Consider the following 20,004-nt stretch of genomic DNA (forward strand, 5'->3'; position numbering starts at 1 on the left):
GTAATCTCCACACAAGTCACACCTTTGAGGTTCACTCCTGGTAACTCAAGTTCTTTTAGTTATGTCAGATGTTTGAAGCTTCTTAAAAATGCACTGTGTGCATAGGAAGCACTGTGGTAATAGCAGGAGACCTGACTTCTGGTCCCTGCTCTGTCCTGACTTACTGTGTGAATTAAAATGTATGTTTCTCTATGTGAGACAGGAAATGAGGTGACTGGGGCTTGATGATCTCTAAGTATTTCTTCATCTCTAGAATTCTATGACTTTAGCTTTGTGTGATTACGTCTTGACATTTGTTTGAGTCAATTACGGGGGGAGAATACTGCCTTGGAAAAATAAATGGAGACACCAGTGACAAGAATGCAGGAGGAGTCAAAATAGGCTTAGGAAGAAAAAATAACCAGAAAACTGGCTGAAAAAAGGGGAGGTCAATTGACCAGATACCTATCCACAGCCAGAAACCTACACATCTTCTCTCAGGAGGGTCTGTGTATTGCACAGGGAGAGAAAGGGGGACACGTGAAATTGCAGAGTACTTATTCAAGAATGTATCCAGCTTTGCTACAGGTGGGTCAGGGAATGACAATGACAGAGGGTCTGTAACTGAGCCCTGGGGCTTCCAGGTGCTGGAAGGAAAAGTCTGATGAAAGCTATAGCTCCCACGATCTTAGAAATAAAGTATGAGATTAAGTCTGAATCCCAAAAGAACTTCATTATGGCTACCAAATGGTCCAACAGCTTTGTGTACACTGTACTGGAGGCTCACTCACTTGAATCTTCTGCATGTGAGAGGGAATGACAGGGGTTCATGCCTACCAGTAAGGAGGGACAGAAAGCCCAGTTATGTCTGTATTTGAACGTGTGTGTACGTGTGTGTGTCCGTCCCTCAATTAAGCACCAGCTTCCTTACAAGAAACTGAAAAGGGTGGGAAAATGTAATAGCTTGCTCCACCAGGGTACATACCTGTCTCAGCCCAGAGCTCTCTGGGGCTGAGGGACCCACGACAGGGTCATCTGAGGAGTCCAGAGAGGAACACACCCTTAGGAAGGCCAGGCCAAAGGACTGATGACGGGTGAAGGGCTGGGAGCAGGTCAGGCGAAGTCGATCCCATGACTCACCTGAGGCTGGAGCCAGGAAATCATCTCAAGAGAAAGAAAATGAAGGGAAAGGAAATGCATGAATGGGAGGGAGACAGAAAGAGAAGGTCACTACTGAGGAGGGGAAAGAAGTGACTGGGACTATATAAATTCCAACACAAGAAGAATGCAGGTTATTCCTCCCCTCAGGCCCTGGTGCTCAGGGCTTGGCAGTGCCAGTCAGGGCCCTCTCAGACCCCGTGCCTTGCTTCTCTGTCATGGTTCCACACTGTTCCCAGCGTGAGTACATCCTTAGTCTCTACCTCTCCAGAGAACTTATCAGTGTCTCATTTTAACAGGGGTATCTGTAGTGTTGGAGCCTGGAGTGAACACTTGCCCAAAGACAAGCTGAGCTACATCTACCCTTCCTGGACCAAGAGACCTCAACCTCCCTCACAACACTGCACACCTACACAACCACAGGATCACACATCAATACTTCAGACCCTCCTCCCCTTCAATTCCCAGCACGATCTATAGGACCTCGTCTCCCCCACCTCGTATCCCATCTCACACTTCCTTCACAACAGTGTGTACACCTCCAATATAAATGCAGACAAATCCTTACTAGACTGAAAGTCCCTAGAGGCCAGGAATCAGGTCTTATGTTTCTATCTGCACAGAACAGGACTCAGGAAACACCGTACGCTACGTAACTATAACCATCACCTAGCCTTCCATCACTTAAACATTCATCCTACTCCCAACTCATACTTACACTTATATACACATATACAAACAAGCACACCAGTCACAAATGTGGGTTCTACATCTGGCTTCACTGAATCACATGTTGTGTGTAAACATAAATCATAGCTCATAAATACCCCCAGCTATCATGGAGTCTCATCACGGAGAACTCACACACAAACATACCACACAGTGGTTCACTCATTAACTGCCCTATCCCTCCATAGATATAAGGAAGCCCCTGCAAAGGCTCCCTCCGACAATACACACCTATCAGCTCTTATAGCCCTCTATGGTCCTGCGTCTCTCTCTCATAATCACTCTCTCTTTCAGTCTATCTACCATTTCTTCTTTTGCCCTCCTCATCATCTTTATTTCTTTTTTTTCTTTTAATGGAGGTACTGGGGATTGAACCCAGGACCTCGTACATGCTAAGCATGCATTCTACCGCTGAGCTATTTCCTCTGCCACCCCCTCCTCACCATCTTTAAACATGCGGACCCCTGAGCGGTTTTTCCCCTGCTTTGAATCAGCCAGGGACATTAGCATGGTTGCAGGCAGCAGGGTGACGAAAGGTCTATCCAGGGACCAGGAAGAACGACCTACATCAATCTGCAGGAAAGCACAGCCACAGTTACCTGGGGACAAAAGGTTGAGAGAAAATTAAGGGTGATGAGATGACAGGGGCTCTCTGGACTATACACCAAGGTATCAGGGGGAGGAGACCATTCCTCCATTCGAGAGCGATTTGGAAGCTGCAGAAAGGTCAAGCAGCACAGTGAGCCAGTAACTGCAGTGGGACGAGACCTCTGCCCACTAAATGACAACATGAAGGTGCACTGTTTCTTCTGGCCAGAAACTGTCCCCTTACCCAAGAGACTCACTGCTCCGCTGTTCTTTGGCTCTGGAGGGCAGTGCTAAACTCTGTTTCTCTTAAATCCTTGCTAGGAAGCCTGACATCTTTCTGTCCTGATGGAGCTGAGACCAGTGGTCTCTGTCAGCTTTCTATTCCAGAGACTTCTAAGGCCAACCTTCCCAACCAATAAACTCCTGTGGTGCCTTCCTGGATGATCCTGCACAGTTTATCCCCTGGCATCCTCCTGACAGTGATATTTTGAGGTTCCATTTGTTGGCATTTATAATTATGCTCATTAACGTCCTAAGGCTTCACCCAGGCCAGTCAGATCAAAGCAAGGCAGGCACGATGAGCAATTCTAGGAGTGCACTCACGCTGTACTCTATGTGAATGCAACCCTTAAGGTTCGCCAGCACCACACATCTGCCCCCAGGGCAAGGGCCACATCTCTCCTTCATACCAGGTGGGGCTTGTTCTATGAAGGCTGCTCGCCAGCTGAACTGAGACGTGTTGCTGTGGCATCTGGAGGGTAACATTCCTCCTGTGCTCTCCCACCGAGGTTCCTAGGCTCCAGAGAACTTACTCACCCACGTCGATGTAGCCGATGGGCACTGCCCTCTCCAGCTGCAGCTCAACTTTTAGTTGCCCGCTTTTGTCCTGAGGGCAGCTGAGCCAAGGTCCCCTCTGACTCTCTGGGTGCAGCAAGTTCTCCACTGGATATTTGGGATCCTGAGTCAGAGAGAAGGAGAAAATCAGGAACCTCACTGAGCCCAAGGAGGGAAAAGATGCCCCATGAATGAGGGCTCCCTACACTCCCAAACCATTCCAGGATCCTAACATGGCAGAAAAGGCATTAGACAGTAGTCCACAGCTGTCAGTGCCAAGGGATTTATAGACACTGTTTACCTCTCCTTCATTTACCAGACTACCTCATTTGATCCTCGTAACAACGGCGGGGGGTTCTTAGTTAAGAGATCAGCAAACTGAAGCTTAGGTTCAGAAACTCACCTAAGGCTCCAAGACCAAATAACCAACCAAAGTCAGAACTCCCAGGTGTTTAGAATTCAGGGCTCTTAACCACCACACTGTACTACAGTCATCCCTTGGTATCCACAGGGGATTGGCTTCAGGACCTCCTTGGCTCCCCAAATCTATGATGCTCAAGTCCTTTATGTAAAAATGGTGTAGTATTCATGTATAGCCTATGTACATCCTCCCATATACTTTTTTCCTCTTTTTTTCTACTGATGTATAGTCAGTTTACAATGCTGTGTCAATTTCTGGTGTACAGCATAATGTTTCAGTCATACACATATATACATATGTTCCTTTTCACATTCTATTTCATTACACGTTACTACAAAATATTGAATATAGTTCCCTGTGCTATACGGTAGAAACTTGTTTTATTTATTTTATATATAGTAGTTAGTACCTGCAAATGTCAAACTCCCAATTTCTCCCATATACTTTAAATCATCTCTAGATTACTTACAATACCTGATACAAAGTAAATTATATGTAAATGGTTGTAAATACAGTGTAAACACTACGTAAATAGTTGCTGACATGTGGCAAAATCAAGTTTTGCTTTCGGAGACTTTCTGGAATATTTTTGGATCCACAATTAGTTGAATCTTGGGATGTGGAACCCATGGATATGGAGGGTTGACTGTATTTCTTTTCATTTATAAAGTGCTTCCACGGACATTTATTTATCTTCAAAGTAACTCTGTGAGGTAAGAAAGTCAAAGATTTTTATTCTGAGTTTACAAGTGATAGTGAGAAATTAAAGTGATCTGTTCAAATACAACAGTACTGAAACTGAGATAGAAATTCTCAGTTCTAACCCCAAATCAGGTGTTTTTTTGGTGGAAAGGCCTTGAGCAAACTACTTTCTCTTTCTGGATCTAAATTTCTTCATCTATAAGTAACGGGTAGGGAGACTAAATTCATGGTTTTTAACCTTTCCAATTTATTATTTATTATTATTAATTAATAAGAGGTTTTAGAGATAAAAACAGAACTCTGTTTAAGTACAGGTTGGGGGGTCAGAGACATTCTTATGCCCCCCTCCTTTCAATTTCTGAAAGTGGGTCCCAAATAGTACAGTTTGAAAACCACAGTATTAGAAGATAGCTAATATTCTCTAGCATTTTGTAAGTCTGAGTCCATGAAGAAAACAGTTTAGGCTAATCATGTAGGCAAGGAGGATTAGGATAACTTTTATTTTATTTCACTCAGAATAGGAGCCGATATAATAGTTCCTAAAGACTTTCTAAGGGTCTTTCTGAAATGTGTGGGGATGTTTTTGATTGTCCTAATGAGCAGAAAGTAGTGTTGTCATTAGGGTCTGGAAGCCATGGATGCTAAATATCCCACCATACATATGATATTGCCATAAAATGCAGACTTCTCATGCCCAAAATACCACTGGCATCCCTTGAGAAAGATGAAGGTAACAGAAGGGGAAGAGTAGGGGGAAGGGGTAAATGGATAGAGAAATGACAGCAAAGGGATGGAGGGGATCAGTCCTGGGCCCAGGGCCCAGCATCTAGTACTAATAGAGATTTCCTGAAAGAGGCCTTTTAGGGAGAAGACCAAGACCACCTTCGGTGGTGGTGGTGTTATCCTCACAGGTCAGGGATGACCTTGAGTGTCCCAGCTTGCTTTCAATGACAGAGTGACTAAGTTGCCCTTCTGGGGATCCTGGTACAGATCTGGGGCCTAGAGAATTGCCAGCTCCCTGCCAGCTTCCTCCCCAGGTGGAATCCTGAGGCTGTTGCCTTTCTTACCTTTAATTCCTGGGAACACTTGTTTAATGCATCCTGCACTGCTCTGGGAGCAACCTGAAAGCAAGAGCTGTTTCCTCGCTTTGACTCTGACCTCCCAAATAATGGACAAGGTCTCTTTTATTGGATTGGGAGTTTCTTTAAAGTACTGACTAGTCTCCTATTTTTCTTTTTTTCCAAACTTTTCAGTCACCAAGAAAAAAAAAATCATGCCTGCTAACTAATATACCTGAGAGGAAAATGACACAACATGGCTAATCTTCACAGGAGCCATGGTGGGCCTCGCAGCTGTCCCAAGGCCAAGGCAAAAATGCTTTCTCCTGAGAGTTCTTCTGTCACCACTGTGGAACTGCCTATGTTTTGGTCTTGTCAGCTCCCAGAGGGAAAGAATCCTCATGTCACTCCTGAAGGAGAACAAAAGAAAAATAAATGAGCCATGGCTGTTTCTCTGGTAAGACAAGTTTTCTGCATCAGTCAACCACTGTTTCTGATGACCAGATGGGGTTGGTGGGGTGGTGATCAGGGAGTAGATCTGGACCAGCTGATGAGATTCCAACAAAAGTGAAAGAACTGGAATGCAATAGAGAAGCAAGTACCAAAAAATATATATGTGTATGTATATATATAAACATGTTGATGTTGGACTATATGTAGGTAAGCTCCCAAAGGCATGAACTGCGCCTTTAATCATTCATCTTTATATCCCTAGAGCCTAGCACATAATAAAGACGTGTAACAAACGTTCAACTAAATATATGACACAAGTCTATTACGGTTTTTTTCTTTTCGTAAAATAAATCTTCCTTCACTTTTCATCAAGGTTCTCCTCTACTAGAAATCTTCAGTGGCTTGCTGACCTATGCAAATCCCTTGCTACATGGTGGGTACCTGATAATATTAATTCAGCTTGGCCCCTCAAAGCATCTACAACAAAAATCTCTCCATTTCCTACTTCATCTCCTACTATTCCTTTCATCAGAGGATGTGTTTTACCTAGCATTGTTTTATTTATTTAATGTTAAAAGTTCATATGGGTATTTGTACTTTGTCTTTTACTAAACTTTTTACAGAAATTTTAAATATATGTAAAAACAAATATACTAGTATAGTGACCTCTCATGTATCTGTCACCTAGCTTCAACAATTCCTCGGGCAGAGGTGTTTTAAAGTTGTCTGAATGTCTTAAGCTGGGATCTCTCTCCAAATATTTACATCCTGTTTTAATCATGTTTGTTACCCACCTGGTCCCTAAAAATGAGTCCATGAGCCCTAATATACTCCTGACCATAATGGTCTTCTTGCCTCCTTCCTGCCAAAAAAAAAAAAAGTTTCCCACCTCCAAGACTTTGCTCATGCCATTGCTTCTGCCTGGAATGCTCTTTACTTTTCCTACTGTCAAATCTAATGCATCTTTGATGCTCAAATGTCACCATCACTCTGCTCACGGTGATAGCTCCATCCTCTCAAATCCGTATTACAATTATTTGCGTCTATCTTTCATCCCTTGACCAATTATAAGCTCTTGGAGGACAGGTTTCATGTTTGATTTATTTCTATATCCCCAGTGTAAGAGGGAGAAACATACAGTTCCAGATTAACAAAAGTCTGCTGAATGAATGACCATAAAAATTAAGCTCCAGAGGGCCAGCCATCATGGAATGCTCAGAGTGAGGTAGACTGCTTTGACAGCAGTAATGAACTCTTAGTGAAAGCCACCTAAAGGTCACAGGTTACGTTCAAGATGGTGCAAAGGCTTCAATGAGAGAATGCAGAGTGAGTCCCAGTCACCTCTTGGCCTCCAGACTAATTAGAACTGATTACTCCCACTATAGAAACTCACTGAACATTGAGCTAGATGTTGGAGATACAAAAATAAATAAGATACGATCTATGTCTTGGAGAAACTCTTAGTATACATTTGTGATTTGACTGGAAAACTCCACCATTTCTCGTCACTAACACACAGATGTTTGACGTAGCCAGTCCCAAAACTACACTCTAGGCTTGGGGACCCTGCAGCTGTCGATCTTGTATATTTAATTTAGTTAATTTGGGGGGGGGGCGTGTCTAGTATGTAACAGGCACTGTACTAGGTTACACAGCAGTGAATTCAAGACATATACAATCTTTACCACCGTCTATCAAATTGCTTGTAGTTTTCCAAAGTTTAAGCACTTTCCGACCTCCCTGTCCTTCCATACACTGTTGTTCTTATTTTTTGGCAATTACTTATTTACCCTGTGTGTCTCCCAACTAGGTAGTGAGCTCTTTGAAGACAGGGATTTTTATCATGCTCACCATCTCCCACACCTCAGAGAGGTGCTGAAACAGCAGGCATAAAAAAATAGTAGTTTATTAAGTTAACCAAATTCTAATCAGAATTTCAGCAGAAGTTTCTGGCAGGCAAACACAACAAACTCATCAACCAATAAAGGGCCACAAATTGCTAAGACAATTCTAAAAAGATAGATCAAAGAGGTGGGGTTCAAGTCCTTGAAAAAAAGTACAAAGTTGCTGTAATTAAAACATAGTCTATAGAGACAAGCAAATAGTTTCCAGAAACAGACTCATACAAATGGGAATTTACAATCTGTTAAATAGAGCAGAATCATGACTTTGCCAGAAAAAGATGAAGTAATAAATGGCATTCAGAAAACTGGTTTGTAATGTGAAGAAAAATAAAAGCAGATCCCTACCTCACAACATATTAAAAAAAATTATACTCAAATGGGTTAAAGATGGAAACATGAAAAATACTTTCAGCTAACACAAAATCAAATGTTAAAATCAAATGACTGATGGAAAGAAGGTATTTGCAACATTTGCAACAACTTGGATAGTATTCAGAGTTATTTTTAAATACTACAAATCAGTAAGGGCAAGCAGTCCAATAGTAAACTGGAGAGAAGACACAAACATGTAACTCACATCAGATTAAATCTGAAAGACCAAAAGCCCATATAAAAATGTCCTCAGCCTTACTAATAATAAGGAATTGCAAATACCTCTTCTAAGGCTAGAAAAAAATTTAAAGTCTACAATATGAAGGATTAGCAGTAATATGGGGAAATGGGCCCTCTCATAAACACTTCCAGCACATCTTAATTTTAACTAGCTGCATTTCAAGAATAGCCACATGTGTCATAACTTGTTAAAACAGTACAGCTCTAGAGGGACTCAGATGTGCACGAAATGATACATTTAATGTTTCCTATAGCAAGAAGCATAAAACTCTAATTAGTTGAGGAATGGATAAATGAAATGTTATATATCATAAAATGGAGTAACAGTTAAAAGGAATAAATTAGATGTAAATATATATAAACATGGATAGCTCTCAAGAATAGATTTAAAGAATAAGTTATAGAATTATACACATAAAAACAGCACTTATGTTCAGTTAAAAAAGAAAATGAAACAATACTTATATTGTCCGTGACACATATAATTTTTTTTTCAACAGACTGGGAGAATACAGAGTTAATCATAGTAGTTGCTTCTGGGGCCAAAGAAAGGTTAATGAGTCTGAGGGTCAAAGACACAAATAAATTCAACTTTTATCTGTATCATTTTATCTTTTTTAAAAATGAGGAAGCAACCACATCAATTGTCATTTTGGGATTATGAGTATATGGTGTTTACAATATTCTTTGTATAAGGTTTTACATAATAAATATAATTCCCATTTTAAATAAATGAGATGCCTGTAGGTGCTGTAAATATCACCCTGTAACTTCCTGTTGGCCCCAAATAAAGTTGACTGTCGTTCTAATATTCTGTGAGCCCACAAGACACCTAGCCCTATCCAGGCAACCGGGACGTCCAGGGTGCGTGTGAGCAGGGTCCACAGGGTTCCGAAGTGTCGGGTCCCAATGTACAAATAATAAAGTGTTGGAAATGAGTTAGGAAGCTGTAAGTTCGGGTGCAGCATACTGAATAAGGTGTACAGGACAGGGTTAAAGGTAGTAAAGGTAGGAGCTGGTGCCACAGAATGCGGCCGTAGGAAAGAGTACGGAGACGTGTGAAATGGAACCTGAGGCGCGAGAGCCTAAGCAGCAGTTAGGGTGCCGTGGAGGTCCCGCAAGGCTCTTCAGCTCTCAGCTTCGGGAACCTAAGTCGCGCCGCTACTTCCACCACTCCTTGGAACGCGCTGTTCTATCCACTTCCTTGATGGTCATCCTCCCTCCCTTTCAGCCACTCCCCACCAACCCCCAACGCCCCTCACCCGGGATAATAGACCTCGATGAGCCACCGCTGCCTCAGATCGTGGACCACAAGCCCTTTCTCCCGCCAATTCGGCCCTCTGACCTCCGCCTTCTGAACCAAGCACCACTCTTCCGCCTCCCGAAGCCCGGGAATTCGTTCTCGGACCTCAAGAAGCCACTGCTTCTAGAAAATGACTCCCACCGAGGCAGGAAGGCATGTGCTACAGGCAGTAAAATACACTCGCGAGGTTTCTGTGCGTTGCACTCACTACAAATCTCCTCTCTAAAGAGCAGAATTGAAACTTCCGGGTCAGTTTCTATGCATTCTGGGAAATGTAGTCTCTCGTCTCCACGCTTCGGTCCTGTTGGCCAGAGTGAGGGAGCGTCGCAAAAGTTGACGATTTAGGGGCCCTTCCCTTTGGCACTCCAAAGGGGAAAATTGGTAAAATATTTGCACTGAAACTAATACAAGCTCAATTTCTCTTTTTTCAGGAGCCCTCCCCCGCCGGAGCTTAGAAGCGCACGGGATCTGTCCCTCCTTGACCTTTACGTGAGCAGCGGGTGGACGGTCTCTTAGTTCCCATCGGGTCTCCGCCAGTCTTGGTGCCCCGCCCCTCCTGCCGGAGCCCGCGCCGCCGATTGGCTAGGAGCGCTTGAGCGGCGGAAGCAGCTGGCTCGCGCGGGGTCTGGGGGGAGGGGGAGGGCTGTGAAGATGGCGGCAGTGGTGGAGGTGGAGGTTGGAGCAGGTGCTGCCGGGGAACGGGAGCTGGATGAGGTGAGAGTTGAGAGTCGAGGAGAGGAGAGACTCAGCCTGAAACTGAAGGGAGGGGAGGGGAGGTATCAGGAGTAGGGGTCCTAGGAGAGACGGGATCCTGAGAGGAAAGGAGCCAGCTGGGGGGCGGGTGCGCGGAGAGGGAAATCAAAGCTTCCCTGGATTCCAGGACTCGAGGACTCGGAGGCGGTCATAGGGTAGAAGACTTGCAATAACCTCAAGGGTAGAGATGGAGGGCAAGAAGAGAAGCCAGAGGAGTGGGGGTATTAAGATTTGGGATGATTAGCTGAGGGTCCTAGGGAGGACTTAAAGGGCTGCCAGGTAGCCTGAATTGGAGGGGCGTGGACTTCTGCCAGGGAAAGCCGGGTTTTCACTGAGGGAGAGGACTCTAGGTTTGGAGTGGGGGTTGGGGACGCGGGCCGGGGAAGAGTGCTAATATACTAGTATTATAGCTTTGAGTTATTTTTATGTAAGAATTCTTTACATTCTAGAACTTTGTACATAATGTGGGCTCGGTAAAGTTTTGGTCAACGAGTGAACGAATGGATGAATGAACGATTGTATACTGGAATTCATCCATCTTCTTTACCAAACATTAAGTTTCATCTTTGTGCCGAGTCTTGGGGTAAGTGCTAGGGACACAAGAGACCCTCCCATCGAAGAGCTCACAGTCTGGTGGTGGGAGACACACAAGAAGACTAGTCATTGCATCAGAGATATAATGGTGGCACTGAGAAGAGCAGACCAGTGCAATTTGGGCAAGGTTAGGTTTCCCAGAGGAGATTAGTCTTAATGGGTAAGTGATTCTCTATCTCTCTCTTCTAGAGTTAGGAATTCTTTAAGGGTGAGCTCTTGAGGGTATATGTCCCCTTTAGCTACATAATAAGCATTTAACAACTGGTGTATTCAATTACCAGTGGTCCTTGAAGGAAATCACTAAGAGGAAGGAGACATTGAGTTTGAGGGGAATGAAGGGACAGCGCTGAGAAGCAGAGAGAGAAGGTGAGAAGTGGAAAGGGAAAAGATTCTGAGGCCTAGGGTACATTCATAGCTAGGGGTGCTTGTGGTCTTGCACATGGCAGCATACGGACAACAGGGAGGAATAGGAGGAAAGGGGTTGATCATAGGGAATGAAACCAGTGGGATCTCTGAGGGATCAGAATCATCGAGGCCCTAGCTGTGTATTGGGGGTGGATAGGTGGGGTCTGAGGATGAGGCTCAGAGAAAGGGAGTAGAAGTGGACTTGAGAAGCAAAGACTGTTGTTTGGTGGTGGGATGACTTGGAGGATTTGGTTCACCTGATTGGGATCATTAAGGTGGGGGGAGGAGATTGAGAAATTGACAAGTGGCCAGAGCAAGGAGAGATTTTTAAAGAAGCATTTTAGAACTATACCTTTCAATCACTAATGACTAGTGTTTGGATACCACTCGGTTGGTGAGGTGGGGTGGTTGTGGAAATGACTTCCAAGGCCCCTTTCAGCTTTAAGTTTCTGTGATTACAGTTGGCTGTGGTTCAGTGAGATACACTTGAAAGTGCCTTGAAAAAGGTAAATACTGTATTGAAGTTATTTTATGTGGTTTGTTAGTCATGGGCTCTCCTTTGAGGGGAGCCTAATTTCAGTTATATATATCAGGATTTATTGGGATAAAGAGCACAAGTTTTGTTTTGTTTTGGGGGAAGATAATTAGGTTTATTTTTTATTTTACTGGAGGTAATGGGTATTGAACCCAGGACCTCGTGCTTGTTAAGCATACACTGTACCACTGAGCTATATACCCTCTCCCCTCAAGAGCACAAGTTATGTCAGAGGAGAAAAGAACTTAAAGTTTTGATGTTAGACATTTTTTATTTTTCCTTCTTAGCTTTTCTTCCCTTGTTTTTTTTTTTAAGAACTTAAGAGCTTTTAGTAGCGTAATTATACTGCCAGAGCCTTAGGCCTAGAGGTCAGCTTTATATGTAACCACTAGCATTCATCTCAGAAAACTTCTATTTCTTGTTTGATTTACTAAGAAAGAATATAATCTGTCGTCTGAAAATTCTGTATGAGCTAGTTCTATCCTTTTCCTTGTGTGTTTAAGAAAATAACTCTAAGTAGGAACCGTCATCCCTTCAGGCTCAAAAAAAAAAAAAAAAAAAAAAAAAAGAAAGAGGGTTATGGTTTGGCAGACCTTAGTTTATGAGCTTGTGAGCAAGTTTTCACTAATGTCTCCCAGCTGTTTCTTAGCAGTCTTAACAAGTGAAAGAGAAGGTGAAATCCATCCTTTAATTTGTAATTATTGGTGTCTGCTGTGTATTATGCACTGGGAATTCAAAGATCAGTAAGACAGGATCTTTATCAATTTACAGTGTAGAGAAGAGACATGCAAATGGCCCACTGCAGTACTGGATAATTGCTGTCATGGAATTGTGTAACAAATTTAGTGGGGCACAAGAAATACTCAAGTCTGCTAGGAGGAGTCAGTGAAGTCTTTTTGATGGAGATGGGTTTCAGCTGAAAAATTAAAGGTTGGATTTACAAAGACGCAATGATTTGCACGTGGCATCAGAGTTGCCTTCCTGTACCACTTTCTGCTTGGTAGAGAGACTGGTGGAGCCCAGATTATAAAAGGGTAATGGATAGCCTAGCTAAGATGCAGTAGGTGCTCTTTTGATCACTTTGGGAAGATTGTGCTTGCTCTGGTTTGTTCCTCAGGATATTGGACCTGTGTTTTCCCATGTCAGATCCCATAAGATGGTCAGTAATCTGGAATAGCAGCCATCAGTTCATTCATGTTCCTTTCCTCTTCTTTTGTCTTTTTCATTATTACTTTCTCTAGTAGTAAAGGTAATTTAGGCTTTGCTTACTGCTTCTCTGTTTTTGAGAGGTAGATAGAAAAGAGGGCTTAGGAAAAGAACTACCAGTAGAAAAGGCTATTGTTTATTGAGCCTTTACCATAAACCAGTCCCTGTTTAAGACCTTTTACCTACATTAGCTCATTACTAACAGCAGCTCTGTGAATTAGTTGGCGTTAACCGCATTTTATAAGTGAGGAGAATTCCACAGTTTGTGAGGAGGGAGTGCAGATTCCAACCCAAGTCTGCCTCTGCTATCCTGAACTCAGCCCATGCTATACTGAGCACCTTGGTTCTATTTTTCACACCAGACTTATCTTACCAAGGTAAACGACCACCTTCTTAATATACAAAAGTCTCATCTCCAAAACGTGAAGCAGCATTTCATTCCTGTGAAGTTCAAAGTGGGGGTTAACTAAAGGAATACTGTTTTTTCTATACAGGTCCTTTAACGTACTGAATACTCAATTCTCCTGAGCCCCTGGTCATGAGAAGTGATAAGCCCAGTGGCAGTCAGGGAGATGGTAGGTGGGTATAGCCAGCTCAGGCTAGGTATTAAACAGGCTGTGAAGACTGGCCAAGTTCTTTCAATTTGCTAAACCATGGGGTCTTGAGGATGTTAGGGATGATAAAGCATGGGTATCAGGTTGGAGGCTCACAAGCCAACCTACTCCTGGAGCCTGTGAGTTTCTTCTTGAAGGGGTAGCTGGTCAACCTGTGAGAGGAATTGGAGGCATCATCTTGGCATAGAGAGCTGGCTTGGGATCTAAGGTAAAAAAGCACTTCAACATCCAATCAGGACCTGCCTCCCTGGCCAGTGCCTGTGAGTTTCGGATGTGTCTACTCTCAGTACTTCTTCATCTGCCAGAATGTTGTGATATCATGCAGATTAGTGAGGAGTTTCCAGCCCAAGTTCAAAGCAAGTATCCTAGCCTACAACTAACTTAAGTTATTGCCTTAAGTGCATAATTTATGTTTTGGGGGCCCTGTTTTATTCTTGTTAAGAGAGGAGATTGGACTAGATTGGCCAGTTTTAAACATTTATTTAGTCATGAAACCCTTTATTCAAACAAAATCTCACTTGGAGACTTGTCCTTGAAGGTCAGAACCCCTTGGGTGTCTCAAGCCACACTTTGAAAATCAGGGAGCTTTCTATTACTGCCCACTGATTGTGTGACCCTACTTTATGTTTCTTCGGCTCCCCAGTACTTCCTCCAGCCCATCCCTACCAAGCATTATTTTAACTGTCTCCCCCACCAGACATGCTACATGAGAGCAGAGTCCAATTCTGTCTTGCTCATCATCGTCATAGTCCCTTCACTCAGCTTGGTGCCTGGAATAAAGCAGGCACTTAATAAGTGTTTGATGTTATTATTTTTGAGTAGTGGTAATAATAGCTACAATTTAGTGAGTGTTTGTGATATGCCAGGTCCTCTGCTTAGTAGTATGTGCTTTTTTATTGAATGTTTACAGCATCCCTGTAAGAATTGAACTATTGGACTAAAGCTCTTTCTGGCTCTAACATACTATGTTCTGTGTTTCTGATGACTGGCAGGTCTTTGTCCATGCTGTCTTGTCTGCCTAGAGTACCTTTCCTTTCCCTATGTGTTTTTCCAAATCCCACCTGTACCTTAAGGTTCTACCCCAAGGCTCTCTTGGCTTATAGAACTATTCTGATCTACATCGATATCTTCTTTCCCCATCTTTCCTGGTTTTCTCAGTGTTCATGTATCAATTCATCAAACTTATGAAACACTGTCCGTGTACCAGGCACTGTGCTTTGCTTGATCATACTAAGATGGAGAAAGTATGATAACTGCCTTCAAGGAGTTCACAGACTAGCACGGATGGGGAAAGACTGATAAATAACATGACAGTGGAGTAGATGCTGTGGGTAGATCAAGGAGGAAGTGGCCATTTATTGTCATATCTCCTCTTTCCAGGCAGGCTGTGGAAGTCCCCATCCCTTGCTTCTTCAAAGTAGTAATCTTGATCTGTTTTGTTTTTTGTTTTTCTCCTGTGGGTCTCTCCCTGTAGACATTTGATAAATGTCCCTTGTTTCCAAGGATTTTCTTTACGGATTCTTGGTTAAAGTCAAGATCTTATTGAGAGATTGAGACATGTGTGACTGAAGTTTAATCTTGGCTATCTCACCATGTATCTTTGGTTTTTTTTAAGGCATGTAAAGTGAGTAATAGCATAATGTAGTGAGGGAAAACCTAGAGTAGTAAACAGTAGACTTGGGTTCTGGACTAGACTAGGAATAGCAGATTTGTTTTATCTCAGAGACAGCCAAATGATAATAGATGCTTAGATGGCTGTGTTGAAAGGATTCTGAGGCCAGGGCTCACCAGGAGAGTGCTGAGGGAGAGTGCTCAAGGCAAAGTAATATGGTACTTACTCTGTGCTGGCTCCTGTGCCAAGTGTTTTATATGCATTATCTAATTTAATACCACAGCCTTACAAGGTAGGTACTATTATGGTTATATCCATTCTATAGCTGTGGAAACTGAGGCATAGAGAATTTAAGTCAGTTGCCCAATGTCATGCAGCTAGGTAAGTGACAGGGCTAGGGTTCAAATCCAAAATGACTCCAGCATCTGTGCTCTTGACAACTCTGGGCAGTATGACTACTGTGTGCTTCCCATACTGTCCTCCACTAGACATTTCTCCAGCGTAAGTATAGGACTTCATTTACAGAGGGGATTTGACTGGGGTCATGCTATTTGTCTTTCTCTCCTATGAGACTGGCTTCTCCTTGGAAGCTCTATCCATCCTTACACCCCTGGTGCCTGGCGTAGAGTGTGATTCAATAAATGTATGAAGATACAAACTTACGAAAGATTCCGACCGCTCCATACCTTTACTCTTTATCTGTGAAATGATAGGTTTGGACTAGATGACCTTCTAGAAGTCTCTTGCAGCTTTGAAAATCCTTGATCCCAGTATTTCACTCTGCCTTGTGTTTCCTACAATTCCTATTAGGTACTCAGTAAATCCTAGTGAATGACTGAATGAAGGTATAATTATTACTAATAATCTGTGCTAATAATATTGGGATGAGAAAAGAAAAAAACAGTGATATGGAAATTGTAGACAAAAAAGCTTACATACAACCTCCAATTCCATAACCTTTGACTTTTTATGCAATCAGAGTCTCATACTCTGGCAGATGTGCTGTCTACAGATGGTATTCCATTTGGTTTCCCGTTACAACACCTCCCATCCCCACCTCACTCTTCCTTTTTGCAAGTCAGTTTTTGGTTAACCTGTGACTTGGTAACTTATCTACTTCCAGAAGGAATTTAAGGTGTCATCTGGTCAATAAAGGAGGGTAGGAGAGAGAGGAAAAGATGAAGAGGAATGTTCTAACTCCTTGAGTGCAGGGACTGGCTTTCTCATCTATGTACATTCCTCAGTGCCTTGCCCAGTGCTTGGCACATAGCAGACATTAATATATTTGTTGAATAAATGAGAATGCTTGTAGGTTTGGTTACTCAGGTTTAAGGAAGTGTTGAGTAGATTGCAAAAGTTAACTGACGCCCTCTCTATTCTGGTGATAACACAATAGCACCTGACAGTACTATTTGCTTATAAACTGCTTATGAAGCATTTCCATTTGATTAATGCTGTATTGCTTCTTATGAGTGAGTCATAAACATGGAATCTGAGGACTTGCTTTCTGCCCCATAGGGCCCTACGTAGATATCTATCAACACATACCATGTTCTGTTGTTTGTCTCCTTTATTGAGCAGTGAACTCCTTGAGGGGACAGAACTGCATCATTTTTCATCTCTGTTTTCCCAGCACCTAATCTCTCATAGTGGCTAGCATAGATATTCAAATGCTTATTGCACTTGAATCTTAATTTTTTCATTTTTAAATTTATTCTATTTTTTCCCATTTTTTTAGTCAAACTATAGTCAGTTTATAATGTGTCAATTTCTGGTGTATAGCATAATGTTTCAGTCAAGCATATACATATATTCCTTTCCATATTCTTTTTCATTACAGGCTGCTACAAGATACTGAGTATAGTTCCTTGTGCTATACAGTATAAACTTGTGTATTTATTTTATACATAGTGGTTAGTATCTGCAAATCTTGAGCTCCCAATTTACCCCTTTCCACCCCCTTTAGCCCCTGGTAACCATAAGTTTGCTTTCCATGTTTCTGTTTTGTAAATAAGTTCATTTGTGTCTTTTTTTTAGATTCCACATATAAGTGATACCATATGGTATTTTTTTTCCCTCTTTCTGGCTTACTTCACTTAGAATGACGATCTCCAGGTCCATCCATGTTGCTGCAAATGGCATTCTTTTTATGGCTGAATAGTATTCCATTATCTATGTATAACCACAATTTCTTTATCCAGTCATCTGTCAGTGGACATTGAGGTTGTTTCCATGTTTTGCCTTTTATAAATAGTGTTACTACAAACACCTTAGGTTACATGTGTCTCTTCAAATTATATTCCCTCTGGATATATGCCCAGGAATGAGATTGCTGGATCACATGACAAGTCTTTTTTTAGTTTTTTGAGGAATCTCCAAACTGTTTTCCATAATGGCTGCACCAAACTACATTCCCACCAACAATATAGGAGGGTTCCCTGTTCTCCACACCCTCTCCAGCATTTATCGTTTGTGGACTTTTTAATGATGGCCATGCTGACTGGTGTGAAGTGATATCTCATTGTAGTTTTGATTTTCATTTCTCTGATAATTAGTGATATCGAGCATTTTTAAACTTGAATCTTAAATCTAATCCACCCACCCATGTTGAACATCCCCAGTAAGTGATCACCTAGTCTGTGTTTAAACTCCTGTAATGATAGGGAGGTTATCATTCTATGGTCAGTCTGTTCCCTCATTGAATACCTCTGTTGCGGTATTTTTCAAATTGAGCTAGAATTCTTATTTCTGTAGCTTCGATTTTTTAGTCCTTCTTTTCCAGCTCCTGTGTCTGCATCTTTGACCCATGGAGGCACATGCACTGCCAGAGAATGCCTCTGGGGGTGTAGGCTGTGTCCACGTGGGGCTATTTGGCCTAACAGCATACTCCGCGAAAGCTAACCTAAGATAATCCGTCTGATAATTGTTCTTCTTCTCTACTTTATTTCTTTGTGTTTTCCCTTCTAGAAGTCATTTGTTATCTCTCTGCTCCTCAGAGGCGAATCTGTAGGTAAACATAAACTCATTAGTTCTCTCTAAAGTGCAGCTTTCCCAAGAGGATGCTGAGTTATGGCCATGGGGCTTTTGGCCCTGAGCAAGTAGGGAGAACCAATGGGGAACAGGGAAGCTGGAGGCAGAGAGCATAGCCCTGCCAAGGTCTGTGTTCCCTTTCCCATTCTCCCCCTCTTCCCAGTAGGATGTTCTCAATAATTGCATGTGGCTGTTACTTGGGAGGCCTCCAGTGGCATTTTACTCTCCATTGCCCATAGGATTGAGCCCAACCTCTTCTTGAGCCTGTCATTTAGTGCCCTGCAGAAGCAGGCTTTTCTCTTATTCTAATGATAATAACTAATTTTTTTAGTGCATACTATATGCCAGGCATTATGCTAAGCATTTTAGATGCATTAGCTCTTCTAACTCCATTTAAATACTATTATTTTCTTTACTTCCAGATGAGTAAAAACTAAGGCATATGTAAGTAATTTATTTAAGGTTGTTTAGCTTGTAAGTGGAATTGGGATTTGAACCTAGTGATGTAACTCCATGATCTCTATTGCTGTTGTACCCTATAACATGGTTTCACTGTTTTCAAAATTCACCGTATATTTATTGAACATTCAGTTATACCAGATACTTTATTTGGTCTTGGGAATTCATAAATGGATAAAGAAACTATCTGTGCTCCAAAAGAATTCATGATCTAGTGGGGAGAGGGACCTATCAAGTGATAATGACAATGTAGTGTGATGGGTAGAGTTATGTACAGGTACCACAGGCACATGGAAGGAATGCGTAAGTGTATTGGGGAGAGTTAGGGAAGACTTCAGAGAGGATATGACATTGGGCTGATTCTTAAAGGAGGGGTAAAGTTTTTCATATGGCTAGGAGGCCAGTTTATGCCAAGGTAAGAGTATGTATGTAAAGGAATGGAGGCATGATATCTCTAAGCAAACTATTAAACATACTATTCTCTACTAATAAAACTAATAAAAATTTATTGATACTGGCTTGCTTTGTGCAAGGCACTGTGTTAGGCACTTGGGTTGTGAGGAAACGTGCTTAATCATGTTTCATGCCTTCAGGGAGCTTATATGGTTCAGTTAGAAAAATAGGACAGGTAGTCCAGTTGGAAAGGCTATAATTATAAAATAAGAAGTTCTAAATACTTTATCAGTAAAAAAACAAAATGCTGTTAGGGAAGTAAATCCCTTCTCATTGAAATGATTACAGAAGACTTTGTGGAGAGGAACCATCTGAGCTGGGCCTTAATGGGTGATTTAAATTTCACTAGAGAGTGAGTATCAGGAATAAAGACCCCAAGTAAATACGAGAAAGAAGGATGTGTTTGGTGATCAGCAAGATAAAGAGTACTAAGTACTAAATCTGGAAACATAGATTGGGGCCAGTATGAGGTTGACTTTAAATGCTAGGCTGAGGAGTTAAGATCTATTCATTCACTCCTTCAGTCATCAGTTACTGAATGCTTGTGTATGCCGATGTGGTGCTAGGGACACAAAGATGAAGACAGAGCTCCTGCTTTCAGG

General features: G+C 42.2%; 2 protein-coding genes across 16 annotated transcripts in view; one reads left to right on the forward strand and one right to left on the reverse strand.

Moving 5' to 3' along the window:
• XNDC1N (XRCC1 N-terminal domain containing 1, N-terminal like) overlaps positions 1-9,990 on the reverse strand; it is a 19,969-nt gene extending 9,979 nt beyond the window's left edge. Inside the window, exons 1-5 of one of the 7 annotated variants that reach the window (XR_006721085.2) lie at positions 9,701-9,989; positions 5,705-5,879; positions 3,271-3,412; positions 2,310-2,465; positions 965-1,143 (exon numbers count right to left, since the gene is read on the reverse strand). Coding sequence is in view for 5 of the 7 variants with exons in the window: in XM_045508754.2 (XP_045364710.1) it covers positions 965-1,143; positions 2,310-2,465; positions 3,271-3,412; positions 5,705-5,872 (645 nt within the window). In the remaining 2 variants the exon portion in view is untranslated. Of the gene's footprint in view, positions 1-964; positions 1,144-2,309; positions 2,466-3,270; positions 3,413-5,704; positions 5,880-9,700 lie in introns of all 7 variants that reach the window. The other 6 variants (XR_012509723.1, XM_045508754.2, XM_045508753.2 and 3 more) reach the window with 6 other exon arrangements.
• A 355-nt stretch (positions 9,991-10,345) lies between these two features.
• LOC105083277 (E3 ubiquitin ligase RNF121) overlaps positions 10,346-20,004 on the forward strand; it is an 87,135-nt gene continuing 77,476 nt past the window's right edge. For 2 of the 9 annotated variants that reach the window (XM_010973063.2, XM_074372562.1), the window contains exon 1: positions 10,378-10,455. In XM_010973063.2, coding sequence (XP_010971365.2) covers positions 10,393-10,455 — 63 coding nt within the window. In that variant the 5' untranslated portion in view covers positions 10,378-10,392. Of the gene's footprint in view, positions 10,456-20,004 lie in introns of all 9 variants that reach the window. The other 7 variants (XM_074372556.1, XM_074372557.1, XM_074372553.1 and 4 more) reach the window with 6 other exon arrangements.

Source organism: Camelus bactrianus, chromosome 10 (genome assembly GCF_048773025.1).
Source record: "Camelus bactrianus isolate YW-2024 breed Bactrian camel chromosome 10, ASM4877302v1, whole genome shotgun sequence".
Lineage (NCBI taxonomy): Eukaryota > Metazoa > Chordata > Mammalia > Artiodactyla > Camelidae > Camelus > Camelus bactrianus.